General features: G+C 37.0%; 2 protein-coding genes across 2 annotated transcripts; one reads left to right on the top strand and one right to left on the bottom strand.

Moving 5' to 3' along the window:
* Positions 1-893: 893 nt before the first annotated feature.
* Positions 894-4,417, top strand: LOC109105275 (protein FAM161A-like). The gene is made up of 4 exons (XM_019118620.2): positions 894-1,123; positions 1,326-1,549; positions 1,797-1,878; positions 3,863-4,417. Exons 1-4 carry the CDS (start codon positions 1,013-1,015, stop codon positions 4,415-4,417), a joined length of 972 nt encoding a protein of 323 aa, XP_018974165.2. The 5' UTR covers positions 894-1,012.
* Positions 4,418-6,516: 2,099 nt separating this feature from the next.
* On the bottom strand, positions 6,517-22,811 carry si:ch211-63b16.4 (kinesin-like protein KIF3A). Its single transcript, XM_042742250.1, is given in 22 exon segments — positions 6,517-7,244; positions 7,354-7,483; positions 7,612-7,798; positions 10,513-10,560; positions 11,076-11,171; positions 11,262-11,453; positions 13,638-14,034; positions 14,103-14,302; positions 15,447-15,506; positions 16,173-16,329; positions 16,436-16,515; positions 17,008-17,112; positions 17,464-17,487; positions 17,641-17,672; positions 18,091-18,171; positions 18,300-18,438; positions 20,532-20,605; positions 20,810-20,960; positions 21,065-21,148; positions 21,303-21,394; positions 21,557-21,663; positions 22,433-22,811. Coding segments are annotated over 21 exon segments (2,559 nt in total). The 5' UTR covers positions 21,654-21,663; positions 22,433-22,811; the 3' UTR covers positions 6,517-7,111.
* Between the last annotated feature and the right edge of the window lie 1,905 nt (positions 22,812-24,716).

Below are 24,716 nucleotides of genomic sequence, written 5' to 3'. Positions count from 1 at the left end.
GGACAGTATTTGGCAGAGATTCAACTATTTGAAAATCTGGAATCTGAGGGAGCAAAAAATCAAAATACTGAGAAAATCGCCTTTGAAGTTGTTTAACTGAAGTCCTTAGCAATGCATATTACTAATCAAAATGTAAGTTTTGATATATTTACAGTAGGAAATTTACAAATTATTTTCATGGAACATGATCTTTACTTAATATCCTAATGATTTTTGGCATCAAAGAAAAATCGATAATTTTGACCCATACAATGTATTGCTGGCTACTGATGATGATGTCTCAGTGACAGTGAAGTGACATACAGCCAAGTATGGTGACCTATACCCAGAATTCATGCTCTGCATTTAACCCATCCAAAGTGCACACACACAGAGCAGTGAACACACACACACCGTGAACACACACCCGTAGCAGTGGGCAGCCATTTGTGTTTAAGCGATCGGGGGTGAGTTGGGGGTTAGGTGTTTTGACACAGGGCACCTGAGTCGTGGTATTGCTGGCCTGAGACTCGAACCCACATCCTTAAGGTTAGGAGTCAAACTCTCTATAGTGCTATCATGTTTAATATATGTAACTGTGATAGTTATAAAAAAAAAAAAATACACCAAAAACCTTTAGCTGAACCCTTTCACAGTGCTGTTCTCACGTTGTAATTGACATTGTTGTTAAGCTCTAAATCTAATTTGAGGTTTAGAATAGGACGGTTCACTTTAAATCACATTTGAAGGTGTAAATCAGGGTTTAAAGAATATATGGGACATATGGTGAACAGGCACAGGCCTCTAAATCGTGACCCTTTGGAGCTTATCCACAGGGATAAACTGTGATTGGCACATCTAAATGTGTGAATGTGTGGTGAGAAATCCTAACCTACTGTAGTGTGTCAGTCCCTCACCTACGAGAGGAGCTAACGAAATCAAGAGGCGAAAGGAAGCAGAGAAATACTTATCTGAAGATATATGAAAGCAGATTCACGAGCTGTGCTGTACTGAAGAATAAAGCGCCTGGACCATGACCGCGATACTGCGCACAGAGAGGCTGCAGCCGAGTGAACTTCAGGCTCTGTTTGGAGAGGAGAAGGATTATTTGTGCTCTCTCAATGATATTGTTCATCACACAGAGGTAGGTATCTGACTGTGCAATGTAAAAGACTAATTCACCTCATAATTAAGCATTTTCAGGTGAATTGCTGCGGATACTCTGTAATGGAAGAACCACTTAATATACTTTTTAATATTGTACTGTAACATTTGAGGTAATTCTGGTTTAAATGTTTCACTTGAACAGTAGTTTGCTTACAGTTTGCTTGCTTTTGGTCTCCTAGGAGTGTGAGCTGCAGTCTGAAGGTGACAATATAGAGGCGTGTGACTTAAGTTCTCTTTCCGACCTTGACTATGAGCAGCCATGTGCATCCATAGAGGAGCTAAAGAGAGAACACCTGAGAAACATAGCTGAGGTGGGTAAAGTCCACCTGAGCCAAACCAAACCTGGTCAGGGAGAAAGACAGCTTATTGCTTGCTGGAGACAAAATGGAGAAGATACAGAGAGGTCTGCAAAAAAAAAAGAAACGAGCCAAACAAAACATGGAAAATACATTTCAATAATTGTCATTGCCATTTTTAATACATTTTGAAGATTTTTGTGGCTAAATTGAAATAAATGACCATAAAAAAAATTATATTTTCAAACATTCAACTACTTAAAACTAGAAAACTGATGGTTTATATTCAAAGTAACTTGCTCTCTTCACTAAATTGTATCTAAAACCTCCCTGACCTTTGACCTCTTGCATTAGTGAACAGGTGGAGCTCATCCAGATTGGAAGAAAGGCTTCAGTGGGCTGTCTGAAGAATGGTGTTTCTCATCTGAAGTTAAAGGTCAGTGAGTGAACCTGGAGAGCTGAGCTGAGCTGAACTTACTCAAGGATTTGTTCATCAAATATTTTAAAACTCTCAGTAAGAAAGAAGTAATTGATGTTGTTTTTTAATTGAATGTAAGTAATGATGAAGATGTTTTTTTTAGGTACTTGAGAAGTCCAGACTGTAAAAGTACTTTAAAAGTATATGCAGATTTGGATACATTACAAATATGTGCATATTTAACCCCTCAAATTAGTCACTAGTCTAAATTTATTCAGCAACATTCAGTGGCCTTTTCTAGTAACCTGCACTGTCCATAAGAAGAACAGAGACAGTTTCCACTGAAAATACCATAATGAGTCAGCAAACCATTACTTTCAGATGCTTTGTGGTATTGCAGGAGGAGTTGAGAGATCCACACAGTAATGTCACTAATCAAATAAGCAGATTTGTAATATTAATCATGAACCACTTTTGTACAAATCATCAGATGATCTTGCTTCCACTGAAGCACAAGATCCTCTTTGGATCATCCTCAAATCATGCTGGAGAATATGATTATCAGGTCTGGTGTTTTACAAACTTGTGGAGGTCATGCAGCTCAAGTATTGCTGTCATTAAAGCAAAAGGGGGACAAAATAAATACTGGCATTCTGAAATTCATGTTTATAATATTAATGTGAACTAAATTTCTGTCATTCAAAATGTTATGCAGATAATGTAATCTGAAAAAAAATGAAAGTAATGAAACAGTGAAAAAATGAAAAATCACTGTAAAACAGTGGTTTTCAACATTTTTGACTCCAAGATCCACCTTTGTCCAAGACAATATTCAAAGTCCCTTCAATAAGCTGACATGCATTTCTGTTGTAGTATAAATAAACTAATAAATATATTATGTCAATTTAATTTGGTACATTTTTATTTTAAAATTGTAATTTTATTAACATAGCTAAATATTTTAAAGATTTATGTTTGGCCCTGGACATTTGCTGAGGTTCCTTAGTTGAGAACCACTGGTCTAAATTATAATTCTAAAAGGGATAGTTCACTCAAAAATGAAAATTCTGTCATGAATTACTTGTCACATGTCGTTTCAAACCCATAAGACCTTCATTCATCTTCATAGCACAAATCAAGATATTTTTTTATGAAATCCGAGAGCTTTCTGACCCTGCATAGACCGCAACGAAACTACCACATTCAAGGCCCAGAAAGGTAGTAAAGACATTGATAATATAGTTCATGTGACATCAGTGGTTCAACCATAATTTTATGAAGCTATGAGAATACTTTTTGTATGTAAAGAAAAAAAAGTACTTTATTCAACAATTCTTCTCTCCTGTGTCAGTCTTGAGTGCCACGATGCATGCATGTGGTGCTGCTGACGCAGGAGCCAGCGTTCTAACGTAGAACCCAGATGTGCTGCTGCTTGTTTACAAGCAGAGGAATACACACGCATGTGTCGTGGTACCCTTGTGAACATGTGTTGAAATCTGACATGGAAGAGAAGAAATTGTTGAATAAAGTCATTATTTTTGTTTTCTTTGCACCTAAAAAGTATTCTTGTAGCTTCATAAAATTATGGTTGAACCAGTGATGTCACATGGACTATTTTAACGTGTCCTTACTACCTTTCTGGGCCTTTAACGTGTCAGTTGCGTTGCTGTCTATGCAGGGTCAGAGAGCTTTCGGTTTTCATCAAAAATATCTTCATTTGTGATCCAAAGAGGAATGAAGGTCTCACAGGTTTGGAATGACATGAGGGTGAGTAATTAATGACAGAATTTTCATTTTTGGGTGAACTAACTCTAAACCATTTTTTTTATATATCTATGCATTGCACATTACTGAAAACAATGTCACATCACATATTATTTTAACAATTTGTTGTTCTGATTTAAAAATCAAAACCGCATTTAAGCCTGAATCGCAATTGGTACAAAGAGTTGCAGAAAACAGTACAAAATCTAACATTTAATTCGATTTTATTCCAAAACAGGCTCGGCAGAACTCCTTAGAGGAGCAAAGAAAGTTGTCTCACTTTCAGCAGAACTCATCTCACAGTGCAGCCAATCAGGGGATGGACAACCTGAGACATAATTCCAAAGTAACCATTCCCAAACCGTTTCGCATGATGCTTCGTGAAGAGGATCGCAAACGGCGCAATGTGAAAACCCGCTCTGAGATGGAGCTAGAAAATGAGAGACTGAAGAAAGAACTGGATGAGTTAAAAGAATGTAACAAGAAGTTTCGCGCTAAACCAGCCCCCGCCTCCACTTATTTCCTCTTCTATGACAAGCGCCCAAATAAGCTCCAGCGGCAAAAAAATCTAATCAACCAAACGGATCACCATGGAAACTACCACAAACAAGGCACCCAAAGCCAATCCCCACCTCTTCCGCAACAGCCATTTAGCTTCACTGAAAGAGAGCGAAAGAAAAGAGAGAAGAAACTAGCGGATGAGCTAAACAACCTGACTCCCAAAGCAGAACGAAGGGCGTTCAAAGCCAGACCCATACCGAGGTCTCTATATAGGCCCAATCTGAGAGCCTAACGAGTACGAAGGGCGTTCAAAGCCAGAGCTTAAAACCCGCCCATTTAAAAAAATACCAGCCCAAAATACATACTGTTATTTAAAACTGTTATAGAATAAAAACACAACATTTTTTTTAAAAAACCAGACTAACAAATCGCACATTGGAGAGCACCAGGCTCGCCCCAAGTATATCAAGTGCATCTTTTTTTTTTTTTTTAAATATCAATGATAATTTTAATAAAAACACAAGGTCTACATCGGAAACCTCAGAAGGGGACAACATTTTTTTATTGTTCTTGTGCTACTATTGTCAGAACTACAGTTCTTTTCTAATAGGCCAATTCTCAAATCATTTCATTATACTTTTGTATTAGTAGGCTACTTACAAAAATTTGTGCTTAATTACTAACTAATTTTTATTTTTATATTATCATTATTAAAATTATTATTATTATTTAACTTATAGACCACTGGGCGAATCAACAGTTTTTTCCTTCTTTTAATTTTAAATAAAATATATCCTCCACAAGTTCTTCTCTGAAGTGTGGCGCGAGGACAGATTTGATAATGGCTGTACACTTTGTCCGGTGGATTTGGAATGTTCCCATCTAATCTTTCAAAATGTCTGACAAATCGTCCACCGCATTTATTGAACTGTGACTGCGATTCTAATTTCACGGCGCTTTTGCTCATCTTTGATCGGACACTGCCCTGCTGCTCCCGCTGACACAGTAAAAGTTTTTTATACTGCACAGCGCGATTTGTGTTTTTTTTTGATGCTCTTTGGAAATCACAACTGTGCTCTGATTTCTGATTGACAGTATTTACAAAATGCCATCATCGCCTACCACAGGTGTAATCCATGTTTTTAAAGGCTGGGTCGCTCTCTCCCATTCCTTTCTGTAGGACTTTTTATATTTACCCCACTTTGGCATGATGATGAATGATTGATCACTGATGAGATGCAGTTTTGACGATATAACGAATTAGCCTACAACAACCCGCCAATCAAGCTTGAAGTCTGATGGACAGGATTCCCCTGAACCTTATGGGCTAACCTGAACCATACCTAATTTAAACATCATCCTACATTATATAATTTATTTTATAGTTAGTTTTCATTAAAAAAAATAATAAAGAATACTGTTTATAGTCAAAAATAAAAACCCGCCTGTTGCATCAAAAACCAGCCCAAATTTTAAAGACCCGCCCAATGCATTTTTTTCCGGTCGGACGTGACCAAAAGGAGCCCAATTGGGCGGAAACCCGCCCAATCTGGCAACACTGTCAAAGCCAGACCCGTACCGAGGTCTCTATATGAGACAGTTAATCTGAATCACAGAGGCTCAGCACTGCCTCCTAGCATTCTGGATGACACACTGCAGGAGGGAGAGGAGGCCGAAAATGAGTATGATGATGAATTTTCAAGGCCACAGAGCACAGATATATCACGCTGCAGCAGCAGCCTCAGGAAATGGAAGAACAAGGCTCCACTGCAAGTGGAGGAAGAGATGGAGAGAAAGAGGAACAGAGAAAGAGACAGAGACTGGTCCTACTTTCATCCCCTACGCAGGACCAGCCTCTGCCACAGCCAAGAACCCCTGAACTCCTGCAAGAGTGACTACATCAGCGTTTAAAATCTGACACAGATAGAATAAACCACAGCCTACAATACAAAATTTATCATCAGTACTATAACTCTATAACTACATGGTGTGATAGAAACAGATATTGTTTTGGTTTGTCATTGTGTTACTTTGGAGAAAAAAATAATTTAAACAATAAATAAACTCATAAACCGATCATTTAATAGTCTCTGTTACATGCCTTGTCTTGACTGAACGCATTTTCAGCTAGATTTTAAATGATTGTTCCCTTAGTTAAATTAAATATATTATTATGCCAGTTTTAAGGTGAGAACATTAAAACGAAGGAATAGTTCACCCTAAAATGCATTTATGTCACAATTTCCTCACTGTCATGTTGTTTCTAACCTGTGATGACATTTCTTCTACATACAGCACCATGCTGGTCATTTTAGTGCATGCAACTGCAATTGGAGCCTTTAATCTTCCAAAAAAAAAAACAAAAGCATAATAAAAAGTGTATAATATAATAAAAAGTGGCCCAAATTACTCCTCATATAACTCTTCTTAAGTCATACCATAGCTTAGTGTGAACAGTAAGATTTAAGTAATTTAATGATAACTTATCAGTAATTTTCCATTAACTGTGTTGATAATTAAGTCAAAACAATTCATACATAAATTGAACTCTAATGATCTCCTATGGACACATGCCAATATTTTCAGTGAGTAACAACTTAAATGTTTGTCTGTTATTCATATAAAGCTATTGTATGAGTTCTATGTACAACTTCTTTGATAATTTTACAGTGCTTTCAAACCTTGAATGCTTCTTTACCCATTCATTAAAAAAATTAAAAGATCATTGGGGCAGTACCCTTTCAAAGGTTACTAATCTCTACACTATTTCTACTCATATGTACTTAAAAGTACTAATATGTACCTTTAAGGTATTCATATGTACCATTCAAGGGTAAATAAGGTACAAAGATGTACCTTTTTGCTTTTGTACCTTTAGTATGTGGCAGCTTTTTGCGATTTTAGGTGAACTATGCCTTAACTATGATTCATACACGATAACTTTTACTCTGCACATTCCTCATTCACTCACACACAGGTACAGTCTTTAGTCTATATCCTCAGGCCTCAGTCCACACTTCCTGAGTGTACGTCGGACGTATGGAATGGCATCCTGCAGAAACCACTCTCTCCTGTACAAAACCAGCATCACATCCAGTAACAGACTGTGCTCCCTCCTCCTGCAGAAACAACACAGAATCAACTACATAAGGACAGTCAAAAGTAACTCCTATAAACTCATATTCATAAGATACATGCACATATGTTTTTTGATCAACAGATGCTCACAACTGCTTGTAGACGTTTTGAGGTTTATACAGAGGCTGGTCACAGTTGCTGTTTGTGGTTTCAGACTTCTCTGTAAACACCACCTCCGGATGCTGAAACTCTTCACACTGACTAAAGCAGCATTCACTTCCTGTTGGCATGCCAAAAACAACAGCATTAACATTAAAAGGTTACCTACAGCCTAAACACAGAATAATGAATAAGGCTGATGTAGCTGTTTTTTAAAATGATATAAAGGAGAATATATGGATCTCTTGCCTTGTGTGACACCTGCAGGACACTGCTGACACACTTGGTGTGAGACGACAATTTCGGTGTTCGCTGTGACAGCGTGTGTGTGTGAAATGTTTGTGTCTGGACTGCTGGATACTGTAAAGGGTGCAGAGTTGATCTCCCTCAAAAATGACTTGAGTTTCTGTCTCAAACCAGAATTTTCCAGGCACACCTGCAGAAGCAGCATGTATATACGTGCAAAACATTAATCTTTTGTTTATTTGTGTAATTATTGCTTTTTTAACAAAAATTATTTGAATGAATAAAATTATTACATACAAGTTCAGGGTCATTAAACATTTTTTTTTAATTGATACTGTAAAAAAAATTAATACGGTTTCCAAAAAAAAAAAAAAAATTGAAACAGCACAACTGTTTTCAACATTGATGATAATAAGAAATGTTTGAGCACCAAATCAGCATTTTAGACCGATTTCTGATGGATCATCTGACAATGAAAAGACTGGAGTAATGGCTGCTGAAAATTCAGCTTGGCCATCACAGGAATAGTTTCATTTTAACATTGTAATAATATTTCACAATATTACTATTTTACTGTATTGTTTGTCAAATAAATGCAGACTTGGGGCCTGTTTCATAAAACAAGTTTGCCAAATAAGGCAGGTCTATTTCAGTTAGTTTGACTTTTTGTCAGTTGATTTGGTTAAAGGGGTCATATGATGCTGCTAAAAAGAACATTATTTTGTGTATTAGGTGTAATGCAATGTGTTTATGTGGTTTAAGGTTCAAAAAACACATTATTTTCCACATACTGTACATTATTGTTTCTCCTCTATTCCCCGCCTTTCTGAAACATGTCGATTTTTACAAAGCTCATTGTTCTGAAAAGCGAGGTGTACTCTGATTGGCCAGCTATCCAGGGCATTGTGATTGGCCGAATACCTCAAGCATGTGACGGAAAGGTTATGTCTCCCTGGAGCGCTGAGATAAAAACATTAAAGGGGTCATATGATGCGATTTCAAGTTTTCCTTTCTCTTTGGAGTGTCATAAGCTCTTGGTGCATAAAGAAGATCTGTAAAGTTTCAAAGACTAAAGTCTCAAATCCAAAGAGATATTCTTTATAAAATTTAAGAGTCAACCACACCCTCCTTAAATGGCTCATTCTAACACGCCTACGTCTACACGCCTACGTCTACACGCCTACGTCACAATGGGGGAAGATTTGCATAACACTGCCCAAATGTTCAAGCAAGGAAAGAATGTGTAACTTTTATTCTCGCTGTTGCTGCTGCTGCCATGTCATGGAGACGCTGTGTGTTTCGTTGTGAAAGCGAAACTACTTTGTTTGGCCTTCCAAAAGAGGACACAACTAGAAATCAGTGGTTAAGTTGTATTTACAACACTGTTCCAGAACAGTTCAACCCAAATATTCAAATGTGTGCAGTGCATTTTATGGAGGACGAGGACTGTTTCCTTAACCAGTAGCCTACAATGCGTTTGTGGCACAAAGGCTGTTTCTATAAAGTGGGGCAGTTCCAACTTTGCAAGGACAGTCTGGTGCTTCTGACTCACAGCCTAAGTACATTTTTTATATTTAAAGAATTTGCCACTGACTATTCAAACGTGAGTTTTGAGTAGTTTAGAGTAGCGCTTGTTGCATGTCGTTTCTCTGATCACAAATGCAGACATGGTTTTATGTTTACGCAGCGCGATACGCAACACAATGCATAAAAAGACAGTATAAGTCATTATAATCAGTAATTATGTCCCCACTGGATACAACAAATGCCTCATTTATAATGGGTTTTATTGGTTTTGTCTCATCGTGCTGGGAGATGGCCTCACACTATGTTAAGGGGCATAACATTTCAGTCACACGCTTGAGGCATTCGCCCAATCACAACACACTGGATAGCTGGCCAATCAGCGTACACCTCACTTTTTTAGAATGAGAAGCTTTGTAAAAATCTATGCATTTTAGAAAGGCGGGGCATAGAGGAGCAACAATAATGTACATTATATGGAAAATAATGTTTTTTCAACCTTAAACCGCGTAAACATTGCATTTCACCAAATACACAAAATAATGTTCTTTTTAGCAACGTCATATGACCGCTTTATAAACAAGGCATTTGTTGCATACAGTTTGGACATAATTAGTCTGCATTTGTGATCGGAGAAACGACAAAAAACAAGCTCTACTCTACACTGCTCAAAACTAGCGTTTGAATCATCACTGGCAAATCCTTTACATATGTAAAAACAAGGCATTATACCGTGAGTTGAACAGCCGGCATTGTAGTCTTCTCTCCTAGGATCAGAAAACCGTCCTCCATAAAATGCGTTGAACACATCTAAATATTTGGGTTGAACTGTTCTGGAACAGTGTTGTAAAAATAACTTAAGCACTGATTTCTAGTCGTGTCCTCTTTTGGAAGGCCTAACAATGTATTTTTGCTTTTGCAACGAAACACACAGCGTCTTCACAACATGATGGTGGCGGTGGCAGCAACAATAAAGTTACGCCTTCTTTTTTTGTGTGAAAATTTAGGCAGCATTATGCAAATCTTCCCACATCGTGACGTGGACATGTGGGGGCATGTTTAAATGAGGCGTTTTAGGAGGGCGTGGATGAGTCTTCATTTTTATTAAGGATATCTAATGGGTTTGAGACTTTAGTCTTTAGTCAACTTTAGGGATCTTATCTATTCACGAACAGCTTGTAACAGTCCAAAAAGAAAGGAAAATTTGAAATCGCATCATATGACCCCTTTAAAATAAGTCAGACTAACTGAAATAAGCCTGGTTTATTTGGTCAATTGTTTTATGAAACATGCCCCCGGTGAGCATAAGAGATTTCTTTCAAAAACAAACAAATCCTACCAACTTCAAACATTAGATTACTAGTATACGTCTTGGGTTACCTTTTCATAGGAACTTTTTATGTCCTCTAAGTGTGACACCAGTTCAGCCTGTAAAACGAAATTAAACTGCAGTTCACATAATCTACCAATAAAGGGCAACACACATCTGATTTCATTCTCCAGTTAAGGTGTGGTGTTTTTTCAACACTGAAATACTTTATTCTATGCCTATTCTAGAAGTAATGTGTTGGTTGATTTCCCCAAAAGTGTAAAAAATATTGAGGTTGGTTTGAGCCTCGCAATGACAATATAACAACATTGGCTCAACCTGTGGTGTGAGTTTAAGGGTGGGACTATCTGTTTGACTAACCAATGCCACACATGGGGAGTATTTATGAAACTGTTTGAAGATAGTTACTATTTTAGCAAATTTTCTTGGTGATGGTAGCAGCACAGAAATGACACACTTCTTTTAAGATTTGGTAATTGTGTATTGTTTCCAAGTTATCTGTAGAAAGATCTGAAACATGACCTTATGAAAAAGACTTAAATTATACATAAAATAATAATAAAAATAATTGAATTATACTTTAAAATAATAAGGACAGAATAAAACATAAAACCTTTTCAGTCTCGAGCTGACTGAGGGTAAGAGACACACTCTCTCTAAATCTTTTGAGCTCTTCTCTGCTGGTCTGTAGTTCTGCCAACAAGCTTTCCTACCATACAAACAGCACAATAATAACATGTTCATATAATCAAACAGATATTCTAAAACTCAACATTGGCAGGCTGTGTGTGATTTGTACCCGCTGGTTGTTATGGGTTGACACAAGCTGGCTGTTTCTCTCTCTGGTGCTGTTGAGTTGTGTGAGCAGATTCTGGATGTCCTGGGTCAGTCTCTCTCTCTCAGAGTGCAGCGTTTGTGTCAGCATTTTCTCTCTCTCACGACATGTGCTCAGCTCTGATCTCAGCTCCTCTGCTTCTGTTTGCAAACACACCTGAAGGACAGGCAGAGACATTTCTGTACTCATCTTTATTTTTTCAACACTGTGCATGGCACAAAACTCTTACACATATAATTTGCATTTTAAGATGAGGGCTGGGGTTGGAAATGGCACACAGACTATCATAAATGGTCAATTGCACTTTTTTGATCAAAATGACCATCTTTCCAAAATATTAATGTAAATTAATATATTAATTAATGTTTACCTGTATATTTGGTTCCACTTTTAGTTAACTGAATAACTTCAAAACTATTTGCTTAATTTATGTTTTTTGTTCTCTTTTTTAACTGTTTTTTTTATAATTTTAAAAAAATTAATTGAGCGAGTTGTGTTCAACCAACTCGCTATATTCCTTGCACAGAACAACCTCCTGGACAACAACCAATCTGGCTTCAAAAGCGGTCACTCAACTGAGACTGCCCTGCTCTCGGTTACTGAAGCTCTGAGACTGGCAAGAGCAATTTCCAAATCCTCAGTACTCATCTTGCTGGATCTGTCTGCTGCTTTTGACACCGTTAACCACAAGATCCTCCTGTCCACCCTCATAAAGATGGGCATCTCAGGAACCGCACTCCAATGGTTCAAGTCTTACCTCTCAGGTAGGTTTTTCAGGGTGTCTTGGAGGGGTGAGGTTTCTAAGTCACAACTTCTTGCTATTGGGGTTCCTCAAGGCTCAGTGCTTGGACCTCTTCTCTTCTCAATCTACATGCCATCATTAGGATCTGTCTTTCAGAAGCATGGCTTTTCTTATCACTGCTATGCTAATGACACTCAACTGTACATTTTAATCCAATCAGATGATCCGACAGTAGCTGTTCGCATTGCAGCCTGTCTGAGAGACATTTCTAGCTGGACAAAGGACCATCACCTTCAACTCAACCTTGCTAAGACAGAACTACTTGTGGTCTCAGGCAACCCAGCACTTCATCACAACTTCTCTATACAGCTGAGTACTCCTTCCAGGACAGCCAGGAACCTTGGAGTTGTGATCGATGATCAGTTTAGCTTCACCAACCATTTTGCTGCAACAGCCTGGTCCTGCAGGTTTACCTTATACAACATTAGGAAGATTAGACCCTTCCTATCAGAACAAGCTGCACAACTCCTTTTCCAAGCTCTTGTTTTCTCCATACTTGACTATTGTAATGCTCTCTTGATGGGCCTTCCCGCATGTACTATCAAGCCTCTGCAACTGATCCAGAATGCAGCAGCGAGAGTGGTCTTTAACGAGCCGAAAAAACACTGGCTACCAGTAGCTATTCACATCAAATTTAAGGTACTGATGTTTGCCTACAAGACAACAACTGGTGCTGCACCAATATACCTAAACTCACTAGTTCAAACTTATACGCCCTCAGAAGCTTGCGTTCTGCAAGTGAACGATGCCTTGTGATGCCATCCCAAAGAGGCACAAAATCACTATCATGGACCTTTTCCTGGACTGTGCCCAGATGGTGGAATGACCTCCCTTTCTCAATTCAAAAAGCTGAGTCTTTGGCCATTTTCAAAAAACGTCTAAAGACACATCTTTTTTGCCAGCACCTGACGAACTATGCTAGCACTTACCTATTCTATTCTATTCTATTCTATTCTATTCTATTTTATTAAAATATATATCTGTACTGTGCTAGACTAACTGAGACTTGTCACAGCACTTTTATACTGTTGCTCTCTTGTTCGTTTGATTGCTTCTATTGTTCTCCTCATTTGTAAGTCCCTTTCGATAAAAGCGTTTGCTAAATGATTAAATGCATATGTAAATAAATGCTGTTTTGTTGAACTGTTGATCAAAGAATTCTGAGGGGAAAAAAATAGTTTCTACAAAAATATTAAGCAGCACAACTGTTAGAACATCAATAATAATACATGTTTCTTAAGCATCAAATCAGCATATCAGAAGGATCATGCGACACTAAAGACTGGATTAATGGCTGCTGAAAATTCATCTTCGTCATCAAAGGAATAAAAACTGTTCTTTTAAATTTTACAATATTACTGTATTTTTGGTCAAATAAATGCAACCTTAGTGAGCATAAGAGTCTTTTTAAAACATTAAAAATCGTATGATCCCAGTGCATTAAAATATATAAATATAATAACTCCAGATTTGTTCCTCTATCTATAGGAACAAAGTGACTGTAGATACTGTGATATAATCCAGCACATTACTGGTACCTCTGCAGTCTTTAATATTCCCATATCTGCAGATGTGCCACTTGCAGATTCTTGATTTTCTCTTGTCTTTTCCCAGCTCAATCCCTCTTGTTTCTCCCGTGTTGCTCTTGTTCTTAACTCATTCTCTAGTTCTTCTACTTTTTGACTGAGAGAATCTTTGTCTCTCCTAGCCTGAATGATAATTTTGTTATATTCCTCTCGGATATTTCGTTCCCGGGAACAGTTAGGACACTCCACAGCTGCTGAAGGTGCTGAAAAAGGTTCAAGAGAGGATGTGGAGAGCCGCTCTACAGAACGGTGCTGTGAAGATGAAAACTATGTTCCCTTTCCAGTTCTTTCTCTGCCTCTGGCATCATGGAGAACAGCCCCAGACAGGGAACGGGGCAGGGAGCAGGTCCTACCTAAGCAGTTAAAAGTACTTCTTTAGTGTTTAAAGTGATTACTTATTTTATTTGAAAATGCAGCTTGTTACCATCAGCTCTGTTTTTCTCATCTCCAGGTCGGGATCCGCGGCTGTAATGCCCAGGTGGTTCGGTTTGGCCTGGTTTCTCCAGCTGGGGGAGAAAAGTTCTGAGCTCCGGCCCATCTCCACAGTGACCTGAGCTGAGTTTAGGTTCAGAGGGACTGACTGAACTCAAAAGATTGGGAAGCAAGCATGTCTGCGACTGAAAATACAGCAAATGAAACACCAAATATGAAGATACCAGATAAGAAAAATAAGAAAAATGCATAAGAAAAATGCTGTGAATGATAAAAAGGTAATTTCTTAAAATGTCAAAAGCAAAAAAATGTTAAAACAAAGCTTTAAAAGTCTAGTGTACCATTTTTCTATCAAACCTATTACATTGCATGCAGGTCTATCATCTGACATTTAAAAAATTCTATAGTTAGAACAGCAGAAGCTTGTCAAATTTTGAAAAAGACATTGTTTACAAATTTCTAATTTTTAGCTTTAATCATATCTGATAACTGCAATTAGTGGGTGAAGTTATACATTTAATGTTAAACAATAACCAAAGATACAAAAATAATTAGTAATAGTTACATAATAATGTAATAATATTATATACTTAATTATAATTATATTAAAAACCATTCAGTAAATTGACTGCCAAACTTATAAAAAGTATACATCACAGTTGTGACTCATTCAAACTTGAGTGCGTTTGAGACTGCTTTGTGAATCTTTTTACTGATTTTTTTATAAGGAAGTAGCTAATAAGAGAAGCCAAATCGAATATCATAACTTGTGTTGTTTATGCATATGGATGCACAAAACAGCTTTCCCAACTAAATTTTAAATAAAATATACTCACACATTTTATCTTTTCTCATATTCACAACTGTTTTAGTTGCAATATGGGGCTCTGCTATAAAACTTTAAAGGGTCTGACATACTTTATATGCTGTTTATAAAGGAATTTTTCAGCTATCTGGCCCCAGGCTTGTTCCACAGGCATTTTATAGTAGCCTATATGTATCTCAGTTAAAATGTACACAAAAACTGAATGTCCCAATAAAACCTTGTATATTGTATATTTAGATTAACACTGTCCTCCTCTGGCTCAGAGTGTTCTGATGATGTTCTCTCTCACTGTACTGTAACTTTAGAAACAGGCCACTAGAGGCAAAACTATTCAAATGAAGAGTCAAACTGATGAGCACAATAAAAGTTGCCCCTTTCATCTTTACGACTCACTCAGCTGCAAAAGGGCACTTGACATACAAACACATTCAGGGTTTAAAGTGAAGCTATAAATTATGTCTATGTGAATATGTGCTGTGTATGTGTGTGAGTTTGAGTCTCACCTTTCTGTCAGATCCGACCGGTGGTAAAATCTGCTGTCTGTTCAGATGATTAATGTCCTTCTTCTCATTCAAATATACACATGAATAGAATATTTTTGTGAGATTACATAATTTATGAATAAACTGATTTTATAAAACAGTTAGATAAGAGCGGCTTGTGTAAGACTTCACTAGTATTGTGCATCTGGGTATGATCTGCAAGTGTAATCAATGTAGCATTATGCCACTTATTCACCAATGGATCTACTGCAGTGAATGGGTGCCGTCAGAATGAGAGTCCAAACAGCTGATAAAAACATCATAATAATCCACAACTAATCCACATGACTCCAGTCCATCAATAAAGTTTATCAGTTGTTTGAACTCTCATGCTGACGGCACCCATTTAAAGCAGATGATCCATTAGTGAGCAAGTGATGCAAAACTAAATTTCTCTAAATCTGCACAGATGAAGAAACAAACTCATCTTCATCTTGAATATCCTCTGAGTAAATTTTCAGCAAATTTAATGTGAAAAAAAAGATTACAACTGTTAGCAAACATTAGTACAAAGACAATTATTATAGGACAATAAATTATTGTGGTTTATTGTTTTTCTATTGGGTGAATTATATGTAAGAATGAGATGCATCTGGGAAGACTGTATGCACATTTGTTGAAATGTGATCTATATTCTGAAAGTATGTGTTTTCAGAATGAAAATGCTCCTGGGAAGAGTATGTATACCTGTTCAGGTGTGTAATATAATTGAGATGTGTATATGGGTCGTGAAGGAACAGCCATGGCTCTGGAGGCAAACTGTAGAGAGCTGAGAGTTTCAGATATTAAAGATGATTGAGATGACACCGTGACCACCAAACACGTCCGGCAGTTTCCTCCCAAACTAAACCAGATAACAAAATAATCATCAAACTCAGAAACAGACAACAAACTTACACCAATGTTGAAGAAAGTGGAGAAATAACGATGGCGATGTTGATGATACTCACCAGTCCCTAAGTGCTCGGGTTAGTTTGGATTCTCTGTATGGGACATGCTGGGACCCCGCAGAGCTGAGGGCAAAAATCACCTTAAAAAAAAAACAAAAAGAAAGGATTGCGATTTTCTGTACTTTGCTTTTTTTATAGTATTATATACATATTACCAGGACAGGTATCAAAACATTTTTAATGTAATTTATGTCCAAAATGACTCTCATATTATGGAAAACTCAGAACAGGGAAGAAGAGGCCTCCACATTATCTAAATGTAAATAATCAAAGAAGAGGCCAATATTCTGAAAAAAAAAAAAAAAAATTCTCTGTGTTAATATGACATGACATCTTCCCTTCCCTAAATGGAAAGCTATGTAATCCTACAGATCGTTTCCTGAGTCTAATTTCCTGCATATGCAGCCAACACATTGATATGATTAAGATAGGGCTCTTAGACTGATAAATAATCACTGGAGATACTCAAAACAAACTCTGCTCTTCAAAAATGCCGTTAGTCTGACCGAGACAACAGTGATAATAGATAAAGCATGCTCTTTTTTTTCTGACATGTTTGAGGTATTACTAACATTTCCGAATATGGTGAGGGAGCGTTTCAGCATCTTGGTCTCTTGTGGGTTTTCATTTGTGGTATTGAAAGTTCTCTTAATGTCAGGAACCACAGAACTACGACACTGGGGGTAGAGAAAGAAAGTGAACATTAAAACTGAAACTCTGTTATTTGTAACCCAAAACTTTGTATTAAAGTATATAACAACACTGGAATGTCTTGACCATTTGTTGCAGGTAATCAACAGCACTGATATTCAGAAAAACAACACAATTATGGCATGATTTCTTTTTAGTTAATATTGAACAAACTTACATTTTAGATAGATACAGCTACTTTGTCAGTTTATTTGTGCTTTGTTTGTTGTGCCTCTATGAGCAACAAGTGGTAGATAGTGTTTTATTAGACTACAACTCAATTTCTTACTAAATATCATGATCTGACACAGAAACATTTCAGAGTAACATAAACTTACTTTTCCTGAGCTTGCCAGATCCACCTAACAAAAAGCAAGAATCATGCGAGTTTCATAAATCTTTATTAATTCACAAATATGGTGCTCACTACAAGTATGCCAAGAATGTGTACTTCACACAGAGAATACCTTATATTTTAGTTATGCCAAAAGGAGTCTCCGATGCTATCATCTTACCAGAGTGAGTTTGCTGGCTGTCAAAACTCCCTCTGCAACCATTAAGCACAAACACACACAAAGGGAGGTAGTTAATCAGATTTGTATTAATAGAACATAATTACGCCGTGACACTGTGAGTTTGCAACACACCACTGCGGGGGGTACAGGGAGACCCTGTGGGAATCTCTGGTATGTTCATATCTCCCTACAATAACAATCAGACTGCAGGCAGAGGTTCCTAGAACTGACTAATGCGTAGGGGGTTGACTGAGGGGAGCTATTGACCGACAAATAGACTGAGTTACTTATTAAAAACAAGTAAAAATGTTACTGAATGTAAGTGTAACTCTCCTAAAACATCTTTAGTATGAAGAATTAATTTTATTAATCTAATAAGTTAATAAAAACATGGCAATGTACACAAAACTTTAGAGAGACATATATGTTTAGGACACATAAAACACCTACCAGGGGACTGGAGCATTGTGTTAATGACCACAATGTTGAATACCATATGGGATAGGCTTGGAAAATCTCCCTTTGAAATCCCTGAAGAATGTAAGAAAGGTATGAAAAATGAATCTGATTTAATAAAGCAAGCTGAAATCACCCTGATCATCATACTTCAAATGAAATAGTGTTTGCTCATCAGATCAGATTGCGTCACTGGCTCTTACCTGTTTGTCTGAGGGCAGAGCCACGGCGATGCACCTGTAGCAGATCCTGGGCGGAGTTCACTTCCACCTCCGTCAACCCATCGAGACGCACCACCTCCTCACAGTCACGCACCCAGACCACCTCACTCCCTTTTGGATCCTGAACAGATCAAGAAGAGAGACAAAAGAACATCTAAACACTTTCCTTAAAGTTAGACTTCATACAGTGGGGGAAAATATTTATGTGATTCCTTGCTGATTTTGTAAGTTTGCCCACTTACAAAGAAATGAAGGATCTGTAATTTTATGGTAGATTTATTTGTTTACGTATAGAGACAGAATACCAACCAAAATCCAGAAAAAAAATTACATTATATAAAGGTTAGAAATTGATTTGCATTTCAGTGAGTGAAATAAGTATTTGATCCCCAAGCAAAACATGATTTAGTACTCGGTGCAGAAATCCTTGTTGGCAAGCACAGGGGTAAGACGTTTTTAGTATTTGGTCACCAGGTTTGCACACATCTCTAGAGGGATTTTGGTCCACTCCTCTTTACAGATCCTCTCTAAATCCCTAAGGTTTCTTGGCTGTCATTTGGCAACTCGAAGTTTCAGCTCCCTTCATGGATTTTCTATAGGATTGAGGTCTGGAGACTGGCTAGGACCCTCTATGACCTTAGTGTGCTTCTTCTTGAGCCACTCATTTGTTGCCTTGGCGTTATGTTTTGGGTCATTGTCATGCTGGAAGACCCATCCATGACCCATCTTCAGTGTTCTGGCTGAGGGAAAGAGGTTCTCGTCCAAGATCTTACAGTATGGCCCCGTCCATTTGCCCCTCATTGTGGTGAAGTCATCCTGTACCCTTAGCAGAAAAACAGCCCCAAAGCATAATGTTTCCACCTCTGTGCTTGACTGTAGGGATGGTGTTCTTGGGGTCATAGTCAGCATTTCTCTCCTTCCAAACACGGCGAGTTGAGTTAATGCCAAAGAACTCAATTGGTCTCATCTGACCACAGCACTTTCTCCCAAGCCTTCTCTGAATCATTTAGATGTTCAAATTTTAAACGGGCCTGTACATGTGCCTTCTTGAGCAGGGGGGCCTTGCGGGTGATGCAGGATTTCAGTCCATTGCGGCGTAGTGTGTTACTAATGTTTCACTTGGTGAATGTGGTCCCAACTGCCTTAAAATCATTAACAAGCTCCTCCCTTGTAGTTCGAGCTGATCTCTCACTTTTCTCATGATCATCCTCAGCCCATGAGGTAAGATCCGAATAATCACACCAACAGTTGTCTCCTTCTCACCTTCTCACCAAGCTTCCTTTGCTGTGACATCCTTCTTCTCACCAAGCTTCTTGCTGATGGTCTTGTAGCCCATTCCAGCCTTGTGCAGATGTGGTAGGGGATCAAATACTTATTTCTCTAACTTTTATATTTTTTTATTTTTTTTTTTTGGTTTTTTTTTTTTTGTCTATTTAAATTTAAATAATATTAATATAAAAATTACAGACCCTTAATTTCTTTGTAAGTGGGCAAACTTACAAAATCAGCAGGGGATCAAATAAATATTTTCCCTACTGTATATTCCAAGCTTTTTTTAATGCTGCAATTTACTGGTCCCCTTAAAAATTCAAACGTTTTTTGTTGTTGTTGTTGTTGTTGTTTTTTAATATTCAGCAAGGATGCATTAATCAAAAATGTCAGTAAATACTTTTAAATTATTAAAAAAAAATCAATCAATTTTAAATAAACACAATTTTTTTTTTAAATCAAAGAATTAAAAAAAAGAATTTCTACAAAAATATTAACAAGCATTGCATATTAAGCAGACTTTTTCATCTGCATACTTGAATGATTTCTGAAAGATCATGTGACATTGAAGTCTGAAGTAATGGCTGCTTTGCCATCACAGAAATAAGGAAAACACTTATTTTAAATTGCAATATTATTTCCCAATATTACTGTTTTTATTTTTTTATTAAGACTTTTTCCAAAAACATTAAAATGTGTTAATAGGAATCATGCTTTATGACGGCAATGTAGCTTAATATTTTTTTCCTGCAACTCAAACAGTTTTATGTGGTGCTAGAAATACCACAGCCATGTGAATATTGCCATGAACTGATACATTTATACAATGTAAAAAAATATAAAACATTTCTCTAAAAAATGCATCTGCCAAATGCATTAATGTAAAATAATCGTTATTTATTGATTTCGCTGATGCAGTGGTTTAATTACACTTCAAATACTTACCAATAGGTCATAAATCTTTTCATTGAAAATGTGGTAGAACGAGACTCTGATTTTGCAGTGAGGTGCTTTGGGGGCTGGATTATTTAAATTAAGGATTGTTCTAGGATGCTTATGTACAGGTCTTATTATGTGCAGTCTGGTAAGCATGACACTATGAATGAGGAGTGGAATGATACTGCAATATACAGTATGTATTATACAGTAAGTCACTCTTATCTAATAGAACATGAAATCTTAAGATATGACTTTCTAAAACCAGCAGCCTGAAGGTTTGATACAGGAGAAGATGTCCTCAGCAGCACGGCTGATGATGCCTCTGTGTTTGGCTGACACGCTGCATCCCTGCATGGTATGAGTTTTACCGCTGCCCGGAGAGCCATAGACAATAACACAGCCATTATAACCCTGCATTAGATACTCGACCAGAGACTGGCACAGAAAGACAAAGATAGATTAGTATCTCAATTTACAAATAAAATATATTAAGGACTACTATTAAACATGACAACTGTTGCTAAGGACATTCTTTGAACCTTTGTTGTAGACTCATAAACATCTCTCTGTGATGCCTCCTCATTTAAGACTGCATCAAGGTCTATAATATGAGGCTTGTGACTCTAGAGAAGGACAAAAAATATTTTGAAAACACCTTCAGCTTGACTTTATTGCATACTTTGGTTTCACTTGAATCATTTCATTCTGTTTTTTTGCAAAAGAGCATGATGAATCTAATTAAGTCACATCTTTGATCTCATTCGAATCAACACTCACCCTTCCAGTGTCAACAACTACTCTGTTGAGATGTGTCACTTTGATGGAGGCTCTGGGTTCATCTAAAGAGACAGAATGTTCTGGTCTGTTCACTGAGGAATTGAAAAGTTTGGGTAAATAGCTTCAGGATGTTTGAAGAAATCAAGATAAGAACAATGGAGCAAAGTAATACAATGAAATAAAGTAACCATGCAAACTTCAGTAAAAGTTGTGCAGACCCTTATATACATTGTTTTTATATATGTGTGTAAGACCTGTGTGTGAGTGTGTGTTCTCACGGGCACACAGACGGACGACCACTCTGAAACTCCTCTCTGTATTAAGGCGTTTTGCTGCAGACATCCTCTTCATAATTTGGCTTCTTGCCCAGTGGATAAATGTTGTAGACAAAGACAGAGATTTAGATGCTTGATTATAATCATAAACAAGAATTTAAAAATTAAATGAAAGCATAATGTAGCTTGCTTTTTAGCCAAATATGATTAAAATAATAACTACCTGTTTTTCAGTAAGGCAGAGACAGATCATCAAAAAAGTGGAACAGCAGTTTTACAGAAAATATAATACAGTAAGAACTCCAAAAACGTGTATCACATTGTAAAATACAGTATGTGTAAACGTGTGTGTAAATATGTAAAAAGTATAAAATATAACATTAATTCATAAATAAATTTACATGTAGTTTCACAGGAATAAATATTCAAATTAGTTTTTTGTGAGCATATAAAATCATGTTAAAGGCAATAAAGCTTTGATTGTTGGAAATTAGCCTACCATAAAATACTGAGACAGCGATTTTGGTAAATAAGGACTAATCCATATAATCCAATAGGCCTATTTATTCATATATTGGTTTTAATAATAGCCAAAACATAGACAATGCACTGTGTCATAGCCTTCATACTAATACAAATCACCATCACGGTAACACCTATAACTTTTAAATAATACAATAAACATTAACTCAACAGCATAACGTGTACGATAAACACCACAATGTACACGTAAAAACCAGATGAAATTATAAAAAACATACAATAAACGAGAGTTGGCCTACGCAAACTGTACTGAAATTAATAAAAAAAAAATTTTTTGATATTAATTAAAATGACAAATATAAATTTAGTTACCTTATAGAGTTGATCCTATAGCTGAAGCTCTTCAAATCGTCAAATGAAAAACACAATGTGAGATAAGATAATTTGTGCAGAGACTCTGTTCAACTGCTTCAGCTGTTTCTTTATGAAATCAAGCTACAGTCTCGCCAGAGCACATTACTCCTGGAATAACAACCTTGGAATCCAGGTCTAGATAACCAGTCTGTCTTTGTAGAGCTGCAGATATCACACTTGGAGTGTTGCTGACATGGTTTTGTTTTTCTGTTTTGAAAGCTCCTGTTGTTCATCACTCCTCACCTCAGGTCGCGCGGATGAGCGCGTTATCTCGCGCACTGTTTAATTAACGTTAATACAATCCACGCTCGCGCAGTGAGGCGAGTGAACGCTTCACTCGGACTGTGTCCGTGTGCTGAAAATGTCAACATTTTTAAACCAACAGTTCAACCCCCCGGAAAAAAAAAATGAAAATCATCTTCAGATTTGGACTTAAAAGTTATTTTATTACATTCAAACTTAAGCAATAAACTATATCTTACTAAAACACATCTTAAACCAGTACAAGATGGTTTTCTTGATGGTTTAAGATGGTCTCACAAACAATTTTCCGAGCCAGTTCATCTGAAAACTCTCCAAGAACCCTTATAAAACAAGCAAAATGAAGAGCTAAAATCAGAAATAATTTTAAGGTGGTTTAAGATGTTAGGAATGGTCTATTCTTTATGTTGTTTGCATTTTTGGCTACTTTTGACTTTTAAATAAGCTAACCGCATGGTCATATTTGTATATTGATACAGGGTTGTATTTCCAAGCATGCCACACTCTTTTACACACAGACGTTGCCGGGGCACCAGTCTGGAATGCTTGTGTGTGACAACTTATGGCTGTTCCTCTTGACCCCCGTACCTCTCCTCCAGCAGTGTCCTTTACTCCTTTACAAGGTGCTTGGAGGAGGAATGTGCATCATAAAATGGGATGTTTAAGTTTCTGATGCCTGAATGAAACATATAGGAGTCACACATATCCAAGGGGGGATGAGGGCAAGGGATGGACTTTTTGATACAACCCTAAAATAGCTACTTATATTATGTCAGAAATATTGCACAATTTACATAATTGAATAATGAAGATGTACTATAAGCACAACGAGAGCAAAGAACCACGTCTCATTGTATAGCATTGTAGCCTATTTCATACTGTACCAGGGATTGTGAGTGAAACAAAGAGGGAGAGAGAGGAATGATGGGACAGCTTAGTGCTGCCATTGCCAGCTGTGTCAGTGTCAAAGGGCACAGATTCCTGATGCTCTGTATCTCGGTGTCGTACAGTCTAGTTTAACTGTGTCACTTCACCTGACATTTATCCTTTCTCTAGAACTAGCTACAATGGGTAAAACTTCATCTGTTAAAATTTCATAAAGGCATATGCAGGGGCGCTGTAACGTGGTGGGGGGGTTGGGTTAAGACAAATCCAAAAGGCCTGCAACATTGAAATGAATATGAATTAATCCCGATCTTTACAACTATCTGTAATTCATTCTTCAATTTTAACTGATCACAGGGGGGCCTGGAAACCATAGGCACCCCTGGGTATAATTATTACTATTGCTGGATAAAAATATAATCCAATTTACTTCTATTTTAGATGGAAAAACATTAAAATGCATATCTTTTTTTTAAGTGGTTCTTAATATAATTTAAAATTAGACAAAACGAGCATTAAAATAAACTATAAGTAATAATTCTGCTTTACTAAAATAGAGAAAATAGCTAAATTCATGCAAGGTAATACAACCTCTATTGCCATTTTTATAATGAATATACATTTTTCTAATTATTCCAAGCTCAAAAATATTTTATCAGGTAGAATTTGCAAGACAAATAAACAAATAAAAAGTCGTAATCCTTATTCATTACTCAATAAACCACACATGACTGGAAAAATGTAAATTCATTGGTTAAAAAGAATGGGAGCCCTAAAGTACATTCGACTCTTAAAACTTCTTGGTTTCTGAAATGCAATTATTGTGTTGTGGGTTGTTACTAGACAATGACGCCTTGGGCCTTGGAAACAAAAAGGTTGAAAAAATGCAGGTAACTTACCTCAATGCTTTACACGCAACTCGCGCACTTAATAGTGCAGATCACACCAATAGATGGCAGTATTGGCTTTACAACACTATGAACACGAGACAGTACAGGTTGTGGCCATAAAGTCTATGGCTGTGACCCACGTTGCGAAGGAAGGATCATTTATCTCTTACTGTTTGTATGATTATATAACATTCATGTAAATTTTA

The sequence above is a fragment of the Cyprinus carpio genome, chromosome B17, assembly GCF_018340385.1.
Source record: "Cyprinus carpio isolate SPL01 chromosome B17, ASM1834038v1, whole genome shotgun sequence".
NCBI classification, from domain to species: Eukaryota; Metazoa; Chordata; class Actinopteri; order Cypriniformes; family Cyprinidae; genus Cyprinus; species Cyprinus carpio.
Note: the sequence above shows the minus strand (reverse complement) of the source record. Positions and strands in the feature narration are given on the sequence as shown.

Coding starts and splice junctions, on each gene's coding strand:
- LOC109105275 (XM_019118620.2), top strand. CDS start 1,013: ATGACCGCGATACTGCGCACAGAGAGGCTGCAGCCGAGTGAACTTCAG. Junction 1,124..1,325: donor ATATTGTTCATCACACAGAG/GTAGGTATCTGA, acceptor TTGGTCTCCTAG/GAGTGTGAGCTGCAGTCTGA. Junction 1,550..1,796: donor AATGGAGAAGATACAGAGAG/GTCTGCAAAAAA, acceptor CTCTTGCATTAG/TGAACAGGTGGAGCTCATCC.